General features: G+C 40.6%; 1 protein-coding gene across 1 annotated transcript in view; it reads right to left on the bottom strand.

Moving 5' to 3' along the window:
• Nucleotides 1-20,357, bottom strand: part of clmna (calmin a) — a 63,647-nt gene that overhangs the window by 21,874 nt on the left and 21,416 nt on the right. Inside the window, exon 2 of the mRNA XM_022673286.2 lies at nucleotides 2,021-2,082. Within this exon, the coding sequence (XP_022529007.2) occupies nucleotides 2,021-2,082 (62 nt within the window). The remainder of the gene's footprint in view (nucleotides 1-2,020; nucleotides 2,083-20,357) is intronic.

The raw sequence follows: 20,357 nt of genomic DNA, 5'->3' as shown, positions 1-20,357 counted from the left end.
TTTTATATATATTATACAACATGCAAAATACTATTTTTCTAAATACAAATCTTAATAAGCACAGATTAATATTTATTAAATGTTCTCACAGAGTAACCGGAAACTTGTCTTTTGGTTTATTAGATTTTAAATATTTGACAGCATGCAAAATATTTTTTTTGCAGATTTACATTTTGACAAGAAATAAAAAAGGTTTTCTATTGGCAGAGTTGATGTTTTTAGAATATGGGGTGAGATTTTCCATTAAAACAAAGCATTTGCTCAGATAATTAAACACAAAAGGGACATTTTAGAGCATTCTGACTGGTCCATTCGTTATTACATGTTCTCACAGAGTTAATTTATTTTTTTAAAATGTTATACAACATGCAAAATACTATATTTCTCTAAATGCATTTTCTAAATGAGTGCAGATTCCCATTCTGAGAATAAATAAAGTGGTTTGCTATTTGCAGAGTTGATTTTTCTAGAATATGGGGTCAAATTTTCCATGAAAACAAAGCAGACAAATGTGTAATTGTTAATTAGTGGGTCGTCATTCTGATAAAAAGCCAGAGTTTGGGTGGAGGAATAGAGATGCATTGTGGCAGAAAACAAAGGACTGATCACTGGCTGTGCAGAGAGAGCAGACGGCTGAGTGAGACGCTGTGTTACGTCTGAAACACCAGCAAACCAGAAAACCACGACCAGAGAACACAAAAACCTGCACTTTAACCACTTTAAACGCAGCGTGTGCATCTCCACTCGTACAAACCAACACAACAAACACTAAGCACACTAAGGGTGTTTTTAAAGCAGCACTGTGTGTGTGGTTGGGATCATTTGGGCACTAATCATACTCTGTTGCAGATCAAAACATCCATACAAAGACCCAGCTATCAAATATACTCCTCATATTAGTGCTAAATGGCTGTTCAGGTGCAGTTTAACCTGATTATTTACCCAAAAAATTACTGTAGCTATGAACAAATGCTGTCTCGTGGCTGCAGGCTGCACATCCTACTGAAAATAAGTTTGAAATATTTTTTAAACAGAACCTTCTTAATATATATTTACTTTCTTGCTGCCGTGCCAGACAGCTCTGACCAATCAGAGGAGGCAGTATGCTAGCAGGATTTATTAGGGTGTATTTTGGTGCGTCTAGGTTTATGCCTGTGTGCAAACCAAACAGAGGGAGAAACGCTCCAAATAAACAAACTCACCAACTGATCCGGACCAGAGAAGCCAACTACAGGTGTGAAAACAGCACCCACCACCCACAAATATATATATATATATATATATATAAAATACATTTATATAAAATTATTAACTTATTTATGTGGGAAACTGACAGACATTTCCACTTAGTCATGTGCCAATGTAAACTGAAGAGCAGTAACACTGTGTGTGAGTGTGAGAGAAAAAAGCGAGAGAGAGAAGGGGGGGCAGAGAGAGAAAAAGAGGGAGGGAGAGAGAAAGGGAGAGGGGGACAGAGAAATAGAAACAATTAGAGAGACAGAAAAAGAGAGGGCAGGAGAAAGAGACAGTTAGAGATGGAGAGAGAAAGACAGAGATGGACTGAGAAAGTGAGTTAGAGAGAAAGAGAGAGAGATTACAGAGAAAGAGGTGAGGGACAGAGAGGGAGAACGTTAAAGAGAGAAAGAGAAATAGAGAGAGAGAGACAGAAAGAGAGAGATACACAGAAATGGAGAGAAAGAGGGACAGAGAGTTATAAAGAGAGAAAGAGGTGAGGGACAGAGAGTGAGGATTATAGAGAGAGGGAGGGAGAGAGAGAGAGAGTTAGAGAGCAAGATAGAGAGAGACGGGGACAGAGAGAGAGAGAGAGAGAGAATGTGTATATGTTACCCATAAAGATAGGCTACAGGACACAACCTGTAATCTCTGTCTGAAGAGTGCACGTGTGTGTGTGTTTGAGTGTGGGAGTGTGTGTAAGAGTGTGTGTGTGTGTGTGTCTGTCTGTCTGTTTGTGTGTGTGTGTGTGTGTTTGTGTGTGTGATTATAATTAACCTGCACAAACCTTCTCTAAGTGGAGGTTCATCCATCTGGTAAAGGTCCTCTTCTGAACCATTTCTCTCTCCACTGCAAAACAAACAAAAACATTTTAAAGTTAATTTTTAACTATTTGATAACATACATTATAAAATGCACATAGTGCTGCTGGCAGATTAATGGAATTAAATAGATTATTTACTGTTTTAATTAGGGGTGTAAGAAAATAACAATATTGTCAAATCTCACCTTCTCCCAGTGAAGGGATTTTTGCAGTACTGTATTACTTTTTAAAAACACAGTATTGATTATTAACTATTAGTTAAGAATCTGATTTTATAAAACGTATCGCAACATATTGTGTCCCTCTATGAAAACTCAGTAAAATCCTAGATCCATCACTGACACAGCCATGGTTTAATGCAATTTTCAAAAGGGATGATCTTTATAAACAAAAAGCAAAAAAAAACATGACTATTGTGATATAATTATATATATATATATATATATATATATATATATATATATATATATATATATATATATATATATACACACTCCTGCATCCGGACTGCAATTGAAAAAACAGGAGGACCAGTGAGTTTTTAGGCGTTTTTCTTGGTCACATGACATCAACAGTGTTCAGTAGCTCCTCCATTTCCACTCGCTGTTTGTTTTTAACGTGGATCTCCGTGGAAACGCCCAAGCGTCCAAAGTGTAATTACTGTGCGCGGCAGTGGACAAATAGCTATTTTATTAAACGTGAGGAGAGGAAACTCAGATGTGGATCCAGACAGGATTAAAATTACCGGAGGAGTTCAGAGAAAAACAGTAGATAATTCAGCCTATAATTTTTTATCTCAGAGGACGTCTGAGAAAAACAAGTACATGATCGTTCTGGACAGGAATAAAATCATAGAGGATATAAACCCCAGAAAAATACCCCACAACCCCCTGAGAAACTAAACCCCTCCAGCTCTATCTATCTCAACCTCACTTTGCTTTTCCCTTCCTCACGCTGCCTAACTATACCTCACTTTAACTCTGCTTTACTCTGCCTTCTTGTACCTCGCAGTTTGAGTTTGTTGTGCAAGGCATTATAGCTGGACTTTTAATGTGAATATAATAATGCATATAATGTTTATAATGTTGGTACCACTTTAAAATAAGACTATCTTTATAAAGGGTTCATAAATGGTTTATAATTAGTTTCTTAATGGTTACTAATTAGGTTGTAAATGCCTTAAAATCATTAATAATCAGTTATAACACATACATAGAAAGGGCAACAGTATAGATGGCTGTGGGTTCACTATTTGGCAAAATACAGGTCATTGTTGCCCTTTCTACGTATGTGTTATAACTGATTATTAATGTTTTTAAGGCATTTACAACCTAATTAGTAACCATTAATAAACTAATTGTAAACCATTTAAAGTGGTACCATAATGTTTATAATATTACACCACTAAATGTTGAAAATCTCTATTCAAGCATTACATAAAAAGCTTTCATGTTTTGATAAGAAACATTACTGAAAGCATCATGGTAATTGTGATAGAAGTATATAAAAATAGTGAAGTAAATTTGCTAATGTCAAAATGTAATGCATAAAATCATAAAATTTGCTGTTTCCTGAACTTTACTTTAAAATCAAGATTTTCCTGAATACAAATCAAACAGTTCATGTCCTCCAAACCTTTAGTTTCAATATGGTTGTCTGGTTTTTACGTCTATTTTCAAACCTGCAGAATTTGGGTTTGATTCCTAATTGATTGTTACTTATTATTATTTTACTGCAGAGAATAAGGGATTTGTATCACCTACACCTGTAGCCTGTATACAGGACAAGGTATGTTAACAGGTTAAAAATAAAAAACCTCCATTGATTATATTATTCCTGTTTATAATCAGTGTATTATAGTGTTTCCTGATGGAGGGGAAAGTGACTGCTCTACAGGCTACAGAGTTACAGAGGCTGGAGGAAGGTGTTGGGTTCTACAGGCTCTTTGGCTCGCTGTCAGCTCCATCACCCTGCTGATGGATGGTCCTGACGCTGAGTTTTCTCCGTGTTGGTATTCTGAGCGCATAAATAAATAACGAGGGGGAAACAGGCCGTCCCGAGAGGAGTGGCACTTCACTGGCTTCCTTCATTCATTATTCAACTAAATAAAAAAAACACCAAGAGACTCCAGTCGCTGGAATCAATAAGAACCGTCCGAATCACACGCTGAAATCAGGAGCATCTAAACAGGAAGTTCAGCTTAATGACAACACTGACTGTAAATCTGTAAATCACAGAACTACAACAACATTACACACATGCACTAAAAACTACACACAACAGTGAAGCACCAGTGAACAACATCCAACTCTAAACAGTTTAATAGCAAAAATTGTCATAAAACCAAATAAACCAAACCAAACTTAAAATTATGAGTTTCTTTGATTTTACCAAATTGAAAAACCTCTGGAATTTAATCAGGAGTTAGATGGATGATCACAAGCCATCAAACCAAACTGAACTGCTTAAATTTTTGCACCAGGAGTAAAGCAGCATAAAGTTATCCAAAAGCAGTGTGTAAGACTGGTGGAGGAGAACAAGATACCAAGTTACATGAAAACTAAAAAATATGATTTAAAAACCAGGGTTATTTCACCAAATATTGATTTCTGAACTCTTAAAACTTTATGAATATGAACTTGTTTTCTTTGCCTCTTTTTTGTTATTTCAGCCATTTCTCATTTTCTGCAAATAAATGCTCTAAATGACAATATATGATTCAGAAACTGAAGTGGTTTCTTAATTTTTTCCAGAGCTGTGTAATGCACTACAAGCTTTCACCAAAAATAAATCCAGATCACTGAACTCTGAACTGAGTTGCTGAATCTCTTCCATGTCTACAGGTGTTTAATGAAAGCAGCAGCTAGGCATGCTGGGACTGTTTCTACAAACATTACTGAAAGAATGGGTCTTAGGCTCTCAGGAGCTCAGTAAACTCCAGCACTGTGGTACCGTGATACTGTAGGATGCAGAGCCTTGTAACAACAAGTCCAGTCGTGTAATTTCACTACTCACTATTAAATATTCCACAGCCAACTGTCAGTGATATTATAACACAGTGGAAGAGCGGGGTCAGGGGTCAGCCTGGAACTGTGCCAAGTGTAAAGTTTGGTGGAGGGGGGATTATGTGCATCCAGATCCTTTGGTTCTTATATTAGACTGCTGCTTTAGTCTAGCTAAAGGCTACACAGCTTACACAAAAAAATAAATCTAAGGGAAATCTTAGAAATCATTACCAAAGAGTACATGAACAGAACAGGTTCAGATATTTATGTAGTTTATTTTCAGACTATAAAACAACAGTTTGATTTGTCAGGGATTCCTTGTAGACCTAGGTGAGATTAAGTTACAGAGGACACATTATAAACACAATATCACAAAAGTGTCCTTGATATGAAGCCTAAATAATCATGTGAAGCCTAAATAATGAGTCTGAATGATTAATAACTGACTTTAAATACCAGTAAGAGATATACTGTATCTCATACAGATAATAATACATCAGTTTAGCATGATGGTCTACAACCTTGGAAAGCCACCTAATAATAATACAACAACAATAAGAATTCTTAAAGGGAAAATAAACCCCCAGATTTTACTACTCCACCTTCAACTCAAATTTAAAAATGGCTAAAAAAAAAACAGGAGGGTTTGTTTGGGAGGGGCGCTGGTTGATGTATGGGTTTAGGAGTTAAAAAAAAATAATAAAAAAGTTGATTAACCAGCATGACTCCCGGTTTGCACGCTTTTGTATGTCCACTTGGGTCTCAAATGCTTCAATAAACACTCAAAGAGTTCAGTACAGACAGTACACAGCAGGATTAGCCAGCAGACTTCTTCTGAGGGAGGGATCTGTACCTACTCTCTGTAGCAAGACAGCAGATAAAGGAGATGTAAGAACTTATTTAAGTATTATATTATTATATACTTATGTGGGAGTGATTTTATGAACGTTTTTTTTAATGAAGTGTAATGGGATGTAGTGCTAAAGACTAGTAGCTCTCCAGCCCAGAGTTGTTGAACCCAACTGCAGAACAGTTGATATCAGAAAGCAGGAAAACCCAAGAAGAAAGGAAAAAATAAAGAAATAAATGGATAAACACATCGCTCCTCAAGAGGGATCAAACCCGTGTCGTCAGGGTCGCGGCCCAATACACTACCACTGCCCCGGCTAGTGAATTGGGACACAGCCGGGAAAAAAAAAAAAAAACACCCTTATAAGGAGATAGGGAGCCCGAGAACGGGTAGAAAAACGAGAACGAGCAAAAACTGAAGTCACGCTGAGCAAAACAGAGAGAGAGAGAGGGGGGGGAGGAATGTAAACCAAAGCTCACCAGAGAAGCATTTTATTATTTTTTTTTTTCATTATCGTTCATCATAGTTCAAACAACTTTACGGTCCAGATGTTGATTGTCTATTGCCGACCCCTATATAGACCTATTCTAACTTTTGTGTAAAAAGAATAAAAAGAAGGAAGGGGGCAGGAAGTCGGGGTCAAACTTGGTTAAATGAGTTTAAATGCGTTAAAGTTTCCAGTTTAATCACGTGCACTCCAGCACTATTAATAAAGACACTGTAACTCTTTAAACAGATTCCTCATGGTGGCCAATAAAGAGCACTTTAGCCAGTCTTCCCACTGCCCTTTCTCCTGCTGCACTGGGATTATGATTGGGCGGTTGGGGGGGGGTATTGGGGGGTTTGTATGGCTGGAGCTCTGCAGGCGAGCCTGTGTTAATGAGGGGCCCGTTTTCCTGCTCTGAAGAGCCCGAGCTCATAAAGACAAAAGGCCACATGCCAGCCTGTGCTGCAGCTCAGAGCTCTGGACTCGGATGGACGGGTCCAAGCTGAGACGGAGGACAAATAAGAACCGTGCACTGTTAACACTTTACACACAGAGAGATTTAGATATCTTAAACCATGTTTTAATTTGTTAGAGAACACTAGTGAACAAACAGCATCACAAGAGACCAAGGAAATCACCAGGCAGGTCTGAGATAAAGTTGTGAAGAAGTTTAAAGTTTAAAGCAGGGTTGAGTTATAAAAACACATCCCAAAGCTTTGAGATTCACAAGCAGCACTGTACAATCCACCAATCCATCATCCAAAAATGTCCAGAAAAAGTATTCTACACCTGTTTCTACAAATCTACCAAGACACGGCCATGATCCACCCAAACTGACAGATCCAGCAAGGAGAGCACTGATCAGAGAAGCAGCAAAGAGACCCATGGTCACTCTGGAGGAGCTGCAGAGATCCACAGCTCAGGTGGATCAGGAGAATCTATCCACAGGACAACTAAAAGTCATGCTCTCAAAAAATCTGGCTTTTATAGAAGAGTAGTAAGAAGAAAACTATTGTTGAAAGAAAGACATTGAAAGAAAGTACTGTTTGCAGTTTTTAGCTTAAATGCAAAGCATTTGATGTGTTGATCAGCACAAGGCTGCATCTGTGAGCTGATGTATCAGAACCAAGCGTTAGCACTGTGATGCTACTCAGCAATGCTGCATCACTTTACTGTACATCCTGTACATTTGCACCCCTGGACACTACACTACGCACCTAACTTAAATACAATACATGCACAGATTTATGTTTAATATTGTCATATCTGCTGATACCTCCTATACTCAATTTATTCTTTTACTGCACTACCTCATATCTACGACTGATTACTTCCACACTTTCTATAGGTTTTTGAATTTATATATTTATGTATATATTTTTAAGTCTCAGTTTAGAATTTTATAGTTTAGATCAGGGGTGTCCAAACTTTTTTTGTTGGGGGCCAGAAGGAGAAATATATTTGAAGTCACGGGCCACAGACTCTATATTAAAAGAAATAATGAAATATACCACTTTAAATAATACATTTTTCCTGATTACTTTCATTTAAACACCATTTTACTTGACTTACTATCTTTATCTTTGACAGTGTTGTGTAAACTAAGATTTTTCAAATTAATGTTTCATTTCATGATGTCTCTTAATATTAAACTCCTTAATTACGGCACCTTTTAGACTCTTTGGCCCGTTTTTCTGCGCTAGAAATGCACACCCTCTCCGCTTTTAGATTCTTTGGCCCGATTTTCTGCTTTAGAAATGCGCACCCTCTCCGCTTTTAGACTCTTTTGCCCCGTTTTTCTGCGCTAGAAATGCGCACCCTCTCCGCTTTTAGACTCTTTGGCCCGATTTTCTGCTTTAGAAATGCGCACTCTCTCCGCTTATAGACTCTTTGGCCCTTTTTTCTGCTTTAGAAATGCGCACCCTCTCCGCTTTTAGACTCTTTGGCCCGATTTTCTGCTTTAGAAATGCGCACCCTCTCCGCTTTTAGACTCTTTGGCCCGATTTTCTGCTTTAGAAATGCGCACCCTCTCCGCTTTTAGACTCTTTGGCCCGATTTTCTGCTTTAGAAATGCGCACCCTCTCTGCTTTTAGACTCTTTGGCCCGATTTTCTGCTTTAGAAATGCGCACCCTCTCCGCTTTTAGACTCTTTTGCCCCGTTTTTCTGCGCTAGAAATGCGCACTCTCTCCACTTTTAGACTCTTTGGTCCGTTTCTGACACCTAGCGTTCAAACTTTGAATCTCACATTATAAAAACCTGCTTAACAGCGGGCCAACTTTCATTCTATTTCTAAATTACCTTGCAGGCCGCTCCAAAAAAGGAAACGGGCCGCAAATGGCCCGCGGGCCGTAGTTTGGACACCCCTGGTTTAGAGTCTTTTATCCCTCAATGTGCTCTTGTATTGTACTACACTTATTGTTTGTTTCTACTGTGTTGTGTAATGGCTACTGGCTGCTAAATTTCTTTCGGGAACAAAAAAGTATCTATCTATCTATCTATCTATCTATCTATCTATCTATCTATCTATCTATCAGCAGCATTTCAAAAAGAGGCGGAGTCTGACTTCACATGCATCACTAGTGATAGGGGACACACAGCTGAGTAGCAGCAGAATGGGTGAGAAAAATATACCTAGCTAAAATTGGGAGAAAATCGGGGAAAAAATGGCTGTTTGATGTTCTGTGCAGTAAAGGGAAGTTAGTTCTCCGCTCTGTTCATGAGAACGCTGTTTGTACAGTTGTTTTCCTGAGCTCAGCACTTTCAGCAAACAACTCAAATAAACTCCAGCACACACCACCGCCAGCAGCGGCAGCAACATACGAGGTTATAACACAGAGTCTGGGCTTCACCACAGCTCACACACACACACACACACCCACTTAGACTAACAAAACTTTAACCCTGCTCCTACACCAGCACCCGGCTCAGGTTCCCTGTCCTCAGGCAGTGCAGAGCGAGACACTGGGGTTAGTCTGGAGTGAGGGTGTGGCATCTATCACTAAAGTTCTTAACTTTTTAAAAAGAATAACAGCCAGCAAAAAAAAAAATGATGAGTTTCTTTTATTTTACCAAATAAACCTCTGGAATATAATCAAGAGGAAGATGGATGATCACAAACCACCAAACTGAACTGCTTGAATTTCTGCACCAGGAGTAAAGCAGCATAAAGTTATCCAAAAGCAGTGTGTAAGACTGGTGGAGGAAGAGAACATGATGTCAAGATGCATAAAAACTGTGATAATGCACCTTGTATCCAGAGTTTTAGGGAGTTTTATCACTTGTGCTGAATAAATTAGATTTTGTACCGATTCGTATCAAGAAGACGTGGGTGCACTCTCCCGAGAGGGGGTGCTTTTCCTGGTGGGGGTGCTGAATTCAGCACGACACCGGCTTTACACCAGCTTTACATGAGAGTAATCAATCGCAACAATAACAATATACTTCAATAAAAATGACTTTTGGGTAATGTCTTGTTCTGCTAACAGACTAGGAGGGTTTTGGGTTATCTAACGTTTATATTAACTGCTACTATTATTAAAATTAATAATAAAAAAACAATCTGTTCTTATATTTTTTTAAATATGGGTTGATAACTGATCAGTTTTTGCCATGTGTGTTTTTGTCATATGTATATAATTCAGACATTGCACACAATTTTTTTAGTAAATAAAAACTAATTTAAACTAACTGAATTGGAGTAGAAAAGGTCAAAACTAAATAAAATTAAACTAGAATGAAAATATCAAAAATATAATTATAACCTTGGTAGTTACCAGTTTAATGTGGTCGGTTCAGACTGATATAAAAATATAGCAAATGTGTTTAAAAATAATCTCACCACTACTGAAATACGTTATTGATATTTAATCATTTTCCAGCTCGTGTACAAAGCAGTGTTTTAACTCCAGCAGTTCAGAACCACCACTCTGATCTAACCAGCAGTTTAATGATTAACGATTTACCACTTTAAACCCCTCAGATCTTCAGATGTCCTCATGCAAATCACGCACCCACCCCACCAGAGGAATTATGCAACACATTCCAGCGACTCATGAAAAATGCTAATTCTGATCTCTGATCACATTCAGAACCCTCCCATATTACTGAACCAGGAGAAGAACAGAACCCAGCAGAACCTTCCAGCACCAGCTCCACCAGCTTTTTCCCCCACACATAGCTTTTAATATATACTAGTGCTGGATGCTACGACCAAAAATGTATATCACAGTAGTTTTTAAGATTGATGGTTTCATGGTATTTCACAGTTTTTATTATTGTTTTATTTTATTTTATTGCTTGACTTAAATGTATTTATATACATTTTATTTTATTTTTTTGCTTGACTGGGCTTTTATATACTAAACACTATAAACACATTCAAAGGGATATTTTTTAAAAGCCATATTGCACAAGTAAGACATAAGTTTAATATCAATTTACAATGTTATTATGTTATTATTGAAGCCAGTAGAGGCACTACAGTTTAAAATTAGCCACAATTTCTTAAAAATTTAGATTAGCGTGCATTAAAATTATCCATCAAGCTACAGTATTAATATATTTATATATATATTTTTGCACCTCATATGCAGAGTTTTAGGGAGTTTTATCTCTTGTGCTGAATAAATGATTTTGTACCAACACTAGACTCGTCTGAGGGATGAAAGGAACTTTTCTCTGAGCTGTGAAACAATTGCGTAATTCCATTTGTCTCTTTTCTAAGTGAATACGTGCTGTTTGCTGTTGTTTTTCTATTTTACCTGGAAAAAAGACTCATACAGTGAGGAACAGCAGCAGGAGCTCCTTAGATAAAGTGCTGTTTTCATGTTTCACCAGGTAGGACAGAGCGAGACCAGCGTTTGACAGGTCAGTGCAGTGTTTTTTTTTTTTTTTTAGCTTCCCCAACCAGATTCACTCTGGATAGGGGTTTTATTGAACGATGAGAAGCCGGAATGAAAACGAGCTGAAATTAAATAGGAGTAACGAGACTGTTTTTAAAATATAAGCAGTAGAAAGTTCAGATAATTGTGTGAGAAGTGTGAAAATGTAAAATAATTACTCCAATAAAGTAGTATAGATAACCAACGTTTCTACTTAATGTAACGTGGTGAAGTATTTGTACTTCTTCACTTGTTCCCTCTGAGCGTAATGCAAATAGGAATGAGTCACGCAGTGTCAGAAACCACATAAACTAGTTTATAATTAATTACTAAACACCCCCACACGCTTTAAGGCATGCAGTTAGCACCATGCTAATAGCTCCAAACCACAACTACAGCATTACACACCCAAAAATGTCCCGCTATAAACTATAAACTGGCTGCAGGCTGCTATACGAGACTGATAATACACGGAATTACAGCCAGTATTTTCTCCCCGGGTGAACATCAGGGCAAAAACCCAGAGCAAAGAGCTTCACTTCACTGGATCCCAATTAAAAGCCTGCGGAGGAACGGTTAGCGAGCGCAGCTTCAGACGAGCTGGGGCCTCCTACGCTCCCCCAGAAGCTCGCAGCACAAAGCTCAGCGTGTGTTTGATGGCAGCGAGTGTACCGCGCTCTGCTCTTTGATAGCGCATTTCAGAAAGTTCGCTGGGAGCCACGCCTGAGCGATGTTTTATACCAACCGCTGCACGACAACAAAGGATTTCAGCGCTGCACGGAGACGCATGGCTTTCATTACACACATATTAAATCCAACCAAAACTAAACCTCAACCCCCCCGGAGGCTTCCGCTGATACACAGAGACATGCACGATAGGATTCAAGGAGATTTTATTGTCATTCGCATCACATGTGGTACATGAGGTGGAACGAAATTGTGATCTCACAATCCAGTTTTTACACCCAAAGAGCTGTTATTAATAGATATATATATATATATAAAAAAAAGAATGCAATAAAAGAAATAGAATATACAAAATAGATAGATAAATATCCCAAAGAATAAAAAAAAATAAATAGAGAGTAGAAGGTTCAGCAACATGAAGTCCAGAGTGCAAGTGTGCTATAGCAGCATGATAATGTGAATTAGAGCAGTGGAGATAAAGTGTCTCAGTGCAAGTAAAGTGACCATGTTGGTAAACAGTAAACAGTAATTTGTCCTTGGTGTCAGTGCAGTGTGTTTGTTAAGTGGAGTTTAAGAGTCTTACAGCTTCCGGAATGAAGCTGTTTCTGAGTCTTGTTGTTTTGCACTTAATGCTCCGCAGCCTCCGGCCTGAGGGGAGAGGGACAAAAAGTGCTTGTGCTGGGTGGGTGGGATCCTTCCTGATGCAGGTGGCCCTTTTCCTGCATCTGGTGGTGTAAATGTCTGTGGTGCTGGGCAGGCTGACTCCAACAATCCTCTGTGTAGCTTTCACCACCCTCTGCAGAGCTTTCCTGTCTGCAGCAGAGCAGCTTCCATGCCACACATTGATGCTGGAGCACACAACGCTCTCCACCACACATCTGTAGAAGGAGGTGAGGACTGCGCTCCCGAGTACAGCTCGTCTCAGCCTCCTGAGGAAGTAGAGCCGCTGATGTGCCTTCCTGACCAGAGTGGAAGTGTTGTTGCTCCAGGTGAGGTTGCTGGTCAGGTGCACACCCAAGTACCTGTAGCTGTCAACCACTTCCACCGCAGATCCTCCAATGTGCAGGGGGAGGTGGGCATGCTTGCCCCTTCTGAAGTCCACAATCATCTCCTTTGTCTTTTTTACATTGATGCAGAGGTTGTTTTCTCTGCACCAATCCTCCAGGTGTTCCACCTCCTGCCTGTAGCTGGACTCCAACCACTGCCGTGTCGTCCGCAAACTTCACAATATGACAGCCTGGATGGAGAGGTGAGCAGTCATATGTGAGCAGTGTGAACAGGAGGGGGCTCAGCACACAGCCCTGAGGGGAGCCAGTGCTGAGGATTATGGAGGGGGAGGAGATGTGAATCCTCACAGACTGCGGCCTGTTGGTCAGGAAGTCTAGGACCCAGTTGCACAGGGAAGAGCTCAGTCCAAGTGAGGAGAGTTTGGTTATCAGTGTCTGAGGAATCATGGTGTTGAAAGCAGATGTGAAGTCCACAAAGAGCATCCGAACGTAGGAATACTTCTGCTCCAGGTGGGTGAGGGCAGTGTGGACCACAGAGGAAATGGCATCCTCTGTGGATCGGTTCTTCCTGTATGCGTACTGGTGTGGATCCACAGTGATGTTGATGGTGGCTTTGATGTGGGTCTGAACCAGTCTTTCAAAGCACTTTGTGACTATCGGAGTGAGGGCTACTGGCCGGTAGTCATTCAGACCTGTCACTGTGGAGCTCTTGGGGACCGGGATGATGGTGGCGGTCTTCAGGCAAGTGGGGACAGCAGCCTGGATGAGGGACGCGTTGAAAATGTCGGCCAGGACGTCCGAGAGCTGGTCTGCGCAGTCTTTTAGCACCTGTCCGGGGATGTTGTCCGGGCCGGCAGCTTTCCGGGGGTTAATCCTCCTCAGCGTCCTCCTTACTTCTGCTGGTTTCACGCTGAGGGGCTCCTCTCCTGGTGAGTGTGGGAGTCTGGTGCTGGGGGGGGGGGGGTGTCAGGGTTCTCAAAGCGGGCGTAGAACGTGTTGAGAGCCTCAGGCAGGGATGGGTCTTTGGAGCTTTGTGCAACGTTAGATTTGTGGTCCGTGATGCACTTGATGCCCCTCCACATGCTCTGTGGATCCTGGGAGGAAAAGTGTCCCTGGATTTTCTGAGCATATGCAGCTTTTGCCCTCTTAACTCCAGCAGTCAGCTCTCTTCTAGCCCTCCTGAGTTCGTCCGAGTCTCCAGATCTGAAGGCAGCATCCCTGGCTTTCAGCAGGGAACGCACCTCTGCGTTCAGCCAGTGCTTCTGGTTCGGGTAGCAAGTCACAGTCTTGGTAGTAGTGACATCCTCCACACACTTGCTGATGTACCCGAGAACAGCAGATGTGTATTCCTCCAGATCCAGCTCCCCCTCACACTCAGCAGCCTCCCTGAAGACCTGCCAGTCTGTGCAGCCGAAGCAGTCCTGCAGCACAGCGGCGCCATCACTGGGCCACACCGTGATGGTTTTCTGTGGGGGTTTTGAGCGTCGCAGTGGGGGGTGGTATGCGGGGACCAGCATGATGGAGATGTGGTCCGATAGCCCGAGGTGGGGGCGGGGGAAGGCTTTGTAAGCGTCTTTCACAGAGGAGTAAACACGGTCCAGCGTGTTATTACCTCGCGTTGGAATGTTCACGTGTTGGAAAAACCTCGGCAGCGTGTTCTTCAGTTCTACGTGGTTAAAATCCCCCGCTACCACGTAGAACGCTTCCGGATGCTTGTTCTGAAGCGAGCTGATGTCATAAAGCTCCTTCAGCGCGTTGTTAGCATTAGCATCCGGTGCTATGTAAACAGCAATCACGAACACCGCCGAAAACTCACGAGGCAGATAGTGAGGACGACACTTCACAGTCAGCTGTTCTGTCGCCTCGGAGCAGTGGCTGTTTACCAACACGCAGTTTGTGCACCAACCTTTGTTTATGTAAACGCACAAGCCGCCCCACCCCGGGCTTTCCCGGATAGCTGGCTGCGGTCCGCTCGGAAGAGCTGCCGGCCGGCGAGCTGGAAGGCTGAGTCCGGCATGGTCTGGTTCAGCCAGGTTTCCGTGAGACAAATCACAGCGCAGTTCCTCATCTCCTCAGAAACATTCATCCTCAGCCGCAGCAGGTCCAGCTTGTTATCCAAAGAGCGGACATTAGAGAGGAAAAGTGACGGAATCAGGGGTCGGTTAGCATTAGCCTTTAGCCTGGCTAGCACCCCAGCGCGTTTGCCTCTCTTCTGACGCCTCTCGCACCGCCTCCTCCTCTTGCCCTTTGTCTGCAGCGATCCGCTCCCCCACGCCGGAGCGCGGAGGAGCTGCAGCTTGATTCCGCATTTTACCGATACCTTAAATATACACTAGGGAAGCACAGTTTGACAAGGCAGCACAACTCGACAGAACACCGGTCAAAGCGGGCACCGTTCGCATCAGATTTTATGATATAGAGCAGAATCTGGGGCTTCAACATGGTGAAACTGCCCAAGCACCGAAGCACCGGTCGCGGAGCCGCTCGCAATTAAGTTTTAAAGTCTGTAAATTTGACTGTGGGGGGAAGGCAGGTAGGCATTCTCTGCTGAAGTACTGTTAGCCAATCAGAGCCAAATCCTATCTTTCTTTAGAGACCAGTAATTAAGTAAAGCAATAGATAATGTGAGTTTTTTGGCTTTCTCGATCACATGACACCACAGCGTTCAGTAGCTCCTCCATTTCCACTCACTGTTGTGTTTTTTTTTTTTTTTACATGGATCTCCGTGGAAACATGTGCCCAAAGTGTAATTACGGTGAGCGGCAGTGGACAAATAGCTATTTTATTAAATGTGAGGAGACGAAACTCAGAGATGTGGATCCGGACGGGACTAAAATTACCGGAGGAGCACGAAAAAGAGTTAAGAGAAAAACAGTAGATCATTCAGCCTGTAGTTTTTTATCTCAGAGGACGTCTGAGAAAAACACATACATGATCGTTCTGGACGGGAATAAAATCACAGAGGATAAAAACCCCCATAAAAGAGAAAACTACCCCAGAATACCCTGAGAAACTAATCCTGTTCAGATAGGGCTTTTGTCTGATATTAAAATGTTTATTAAATCTGAAAAATGTAAGCCTGACTTTTTCAGTCATTTCATTGTAAAATCTGTCTGGTCTCCATACAGACACTGGACCCGTGATTAAGACTCATCTTCAGCGAGTGACAGAATGTTGATAGGATATAAAAGCAGAGATTTTGGCTGAGGGTTTGGAAAACCTCTCATTACAGTTAGAGCTGTTCCGCTGTGATTCTTCACAAAGCGTCTGAGGAACAGACACCAAACAGAGCTTCCTCTACCACACACTGAACAACTCAAATAACTCCAATAAACACTCAGGAGATTATTCTGTCTATAGGTAAAATGTATGAAAAGCTTTAAACCCTTTAAATGCTCTGAAAATCCACTCCAGTAATTTACAATATATAAGGTTTAATTATACATATTTATTCTCAAAACCAACTGTCACGCTATATATATACAAACTATATAGATAAACAGTTTGGCAATAATTCAATAGAAGAAATCCTGCTGGAAAAGGAAATCCACATCTCTGATTTTTGGGTTTTCATTGGCAGTAAAGCATAATAATAATAAAATAAATAACTGCTTAAAATAGATCACTCTGTGTAGAGTACATCTATATAATATACGAGTTTTACATTTTCAACTGAATTACTGAAATAAAGTAACTTTTCAATGATATTGTAATTTTTTGAGATGCACTAGTGTATAATGCTAGAAAAAATGAAACCTACAGTTTCTAGACATATCAGCATCTGTGAGAAATTCATTTTGAAAAACAGGTACTCCTTCAAAATTCAGGGGTATATCTTTAATTTAAATCCAAATTTAAGCATCTGAGAGAACTTCATTGTGAAAAACACCCCAAAAAATAGCTCTTTTTTAAAGTATTTGTTTTTTAAATAAAAGCATAGAATATTTGAGAGAAAAACAGACAATAACAATATCAGATATGTGACTATATCCTATAAATACTTAAATATTTAATATAAAAAAATAAATAATTAGCTTAAACTACCAAAATTGGGCCGGAGCACATTAATGTTAAGAGGTTAAAGTTGCAGAATATTGTGGGGAAAAAATATATATATTTAAATATTTTCTTGTTCTGCAATAATATTACAACAGTAAAAAATACAGAATTTCTGTAAAATTCAATAATCCAACATATCGTGACTCCAACACAACAAAATGTGCATGTGTGCTCATTTGCATATCTTGCTCACAGCATTCAATATATATATATATATATATATATATATATATATATATATATACACACACACACCTTATATCGTGTGCATATACGTATATTTGTTCTAGATTATCAGTCGACTTTTCGTGACTTAATTTCAACATAACGGAGTCCTCAGAATTCTACCAGTAAAGTGTGGAGCTACTCTGAGCTTGTTCATTGGGTAAAAATAGTGATTTCTTTGCATGAGCAAAACTCTATCACATATGCCCCTATCACTAGTATTGTAAGCCTGTTGGTAGGGGTGGGCGATATGGCCCACAATAATATCACAATATTTTATTGTATTTTTGTGATGACGATACTCTTGGCGACATGGAAAAACACTGAATTAACAAATAATTTTAAGAATACACTACTGCAACAAAAGGAAAATTAGATTTTAATATTGCATACAACATGATATGACACACCCTTAACTGAGATATAAAAAAAAATACAAGAATTTGATCAGATTTGTAACAGAAGCCAATGATCCAGAATGTCACGATACTAATAATATTAATAATGCACTCCAAATATCTCCATATATCCAGGATTAAAGTAAAATAAATGATACTGAAGAGATATAATCTGTATCTAGTAGATATATAATTGTGAATGAGAACAGTGTGAATTTTTCTTTTTTAGCAAAAAAGTAGTACCCTGATGTGATAATTAGGGGTGGGTGAGATTTGACCATATTTCAGGGTATAATATTGTTCACCATATTTAAAAATATTGGCGATATTAACTCATACGATACGATATGGCATTTCAGAATTTTACAAAAGTAAGTACTTGTAAGTTCTTTTTTACAACAGATTTCTCCTTTAAGTCAACACAAGGTCTCTGTTCTATTGCAAGTATGGGTCAGAAACACACTGCACACTACTGTCCACAGTAATCAAGGGTAATCTAGTGTTCCATACAGTCACAGTGGACAGTGATTAGCTTAAAACACTGGAGTAATCCTTTAAATAAACCACCACTTCCCTTCAGTTCAGTTCAGTGCTGCTGTGGTACAGAATGTCCAGCTGAAGCGGTTATCAGGTCATCGACTGAGAATTACCCCCCCCCTCCCTAAAGCCAGAAAGGCTATGATCAGACAGCCGGGCGTTTACACTGACAGTACGCAGATGAATATGTCCTATTTTGGGCTTTAAACTGGTGATAAATGTGTCTCTTGTCCCGTAATACACTGTACTGTTTTCATTCACGAGATTAGACATAATAGTCCCGGCCCTGTGTCACGCTTCAGCGTTTAAACCTTCAATACAGCCATTGTGAACATGTCAATGTTTTCACTGGCCTCAAACCATCGATTTAAATCAGAGCCGCTCTGCGTTACAGACTCGCAGTGATGTAATTCCCAAGAATACAGCTCTGCACTCGCCAGGCGGAGTTAGCAGATCTGCGTCAACCAGCAGAAAGATACAATAAAAAGAGCGCGAGTGCAGCCAGGCCAGGGTTTAGGCGCCGCGCTCTCACCCAGGATGATGGAATGGGTGCTAAACAAGGGTTTAACCCCTTAACAAGCCAGGATTTTTGTCAATTGTCTGCCTGAAAAATAAAAAGGATTGGACAGCACTCATAAAATGACAAGGTCAACAGTATAATCAATCAATCAATCAAGCTTTATTGTCACACAGCCACAGTACAAGTACAGAGACTGGTCAAATTAACCATCAACCTGTCCACAAAAGGGGGGGGGTTACATGACAGGAAGACAGAGAATAGGAAATTAAGAGGGATACAATGGGAAAGGAGAGGAGAAAAAAACAGCATACCCCATACTGTGCTCCTAAGGAAGCACAGTATGGGACCATAAAAAAACCTCAGCACATATGCAATACACAGACAATAGACAGTTCTGGCAACATGTGGGTTAAGGGGTGGTAGAGATAGAGTCCAGTCCAGACAAGCAGCCATCCGGCAACCCGCCATTAATCCGGCGCGCTCACGGACCCGTCTTGCCGCACCTGGGGGGTTCCAAGCAACGAAGGCGTGGGACAGGGAACGGGAGGAGGGGGGGCTGAAAGTTCCTCTGCCTGGCACCAGTCAGGTTGCCATGGACACCCTTGATCCGTTCCCAGTCAGAGTCAACATCCAGCAATTTTAGGTAAACAGGGAGAGACTTTGTCACAGTGTTCTTCTGATGTAGTAATGTAGTATTCTTAAAAATAAAATAAATATACAAACATCAATGATGTGCAAAAATAGGAAAAGAAAAAGAATATTATGAGAAAACAAAATCTATAACATAATAACAATGTAACGCCACAGACGGGAGTCAGACGCTCACGGTAAAAACAAAACGAGGCTTTATTATAAAGCACGTAAGCTGATAGCGTAGTCAGATAACAGGCGTGGGTCAAAGCCAGAAATACAACCAACCAAAACATCAGAGCCGAATCACAAACCGAAAACGAAACCATTAACCAGAAGCAGAGTTCAATAAACCAGAAAATCACAATAAAAACAGAACAAAAGGATAAGGCAAAAAACGTAGTCGAAAAGAACAAACAAGGGTCACACACGGGTAACACAGACAGGAAAATAACGCTCAGTATATCGCCGGTGAAACAGGGAAAATACCTCGCGAAAAACGAGACAAACAGACAGGTATTTATATCTGAAGTAAATTACCAACACCTGAACACAATCTAGAATTCCGGTGACGTAGACCGCACGAATGAGCCGCGATTGGCTGAGTCCGAACACGTGGTGTTGTCAGGTGCATGCTGGGAGGTGTAGTTCCGGATCGGGGATTGTCCATAGACGGGAACGACAGAGTCAGAAAAAGGAACTACAGAGTTTGTGGTAGGCGTCACAAACAATAATAATAGTCACAAACTCAAGAAAAAAAAATCACAATTTAAAGAAAAATAAACATATCCTACTCAAAACAAATCAAGCTAAATTATTATTAGACTAAATAGCATTGTCCAATACTTTAAAAATGCAAATTTGGGGGTGTCGAGTGGTCCAGCGGTCTAAGGCGCTGCCACTATGAGCAGGAGGTCGCAGGTTTGAACCCCCGCTCATGCAGCTTTACCATCAAGCTGCCGGCGCTCAGAGGGAGCAAAATTGGCCCTGCTCCCTCCGGGTGGGTAGATGGCGC

Source organism: Astyanax mexicanus, chromosome 14, assembly GCF_023375975.1.
Source record: "Astyanax mexicanus isolate ESR-SI-001 chromosome 14, AstMex3_surface, whole genome shotgun sequence".
Lineage (NCBI taxonomy): Eukaryota > Metazoa > Chordata > Actinopteri > Characiformes > Acestrorhamphidae > Astyanax > Astyanax mexicanus.
The sequence above is the reverse complement of the archived record's forward strand: the minus strand, read 5'-3'. Positions and strand labels throughout refer to the sequence as shown.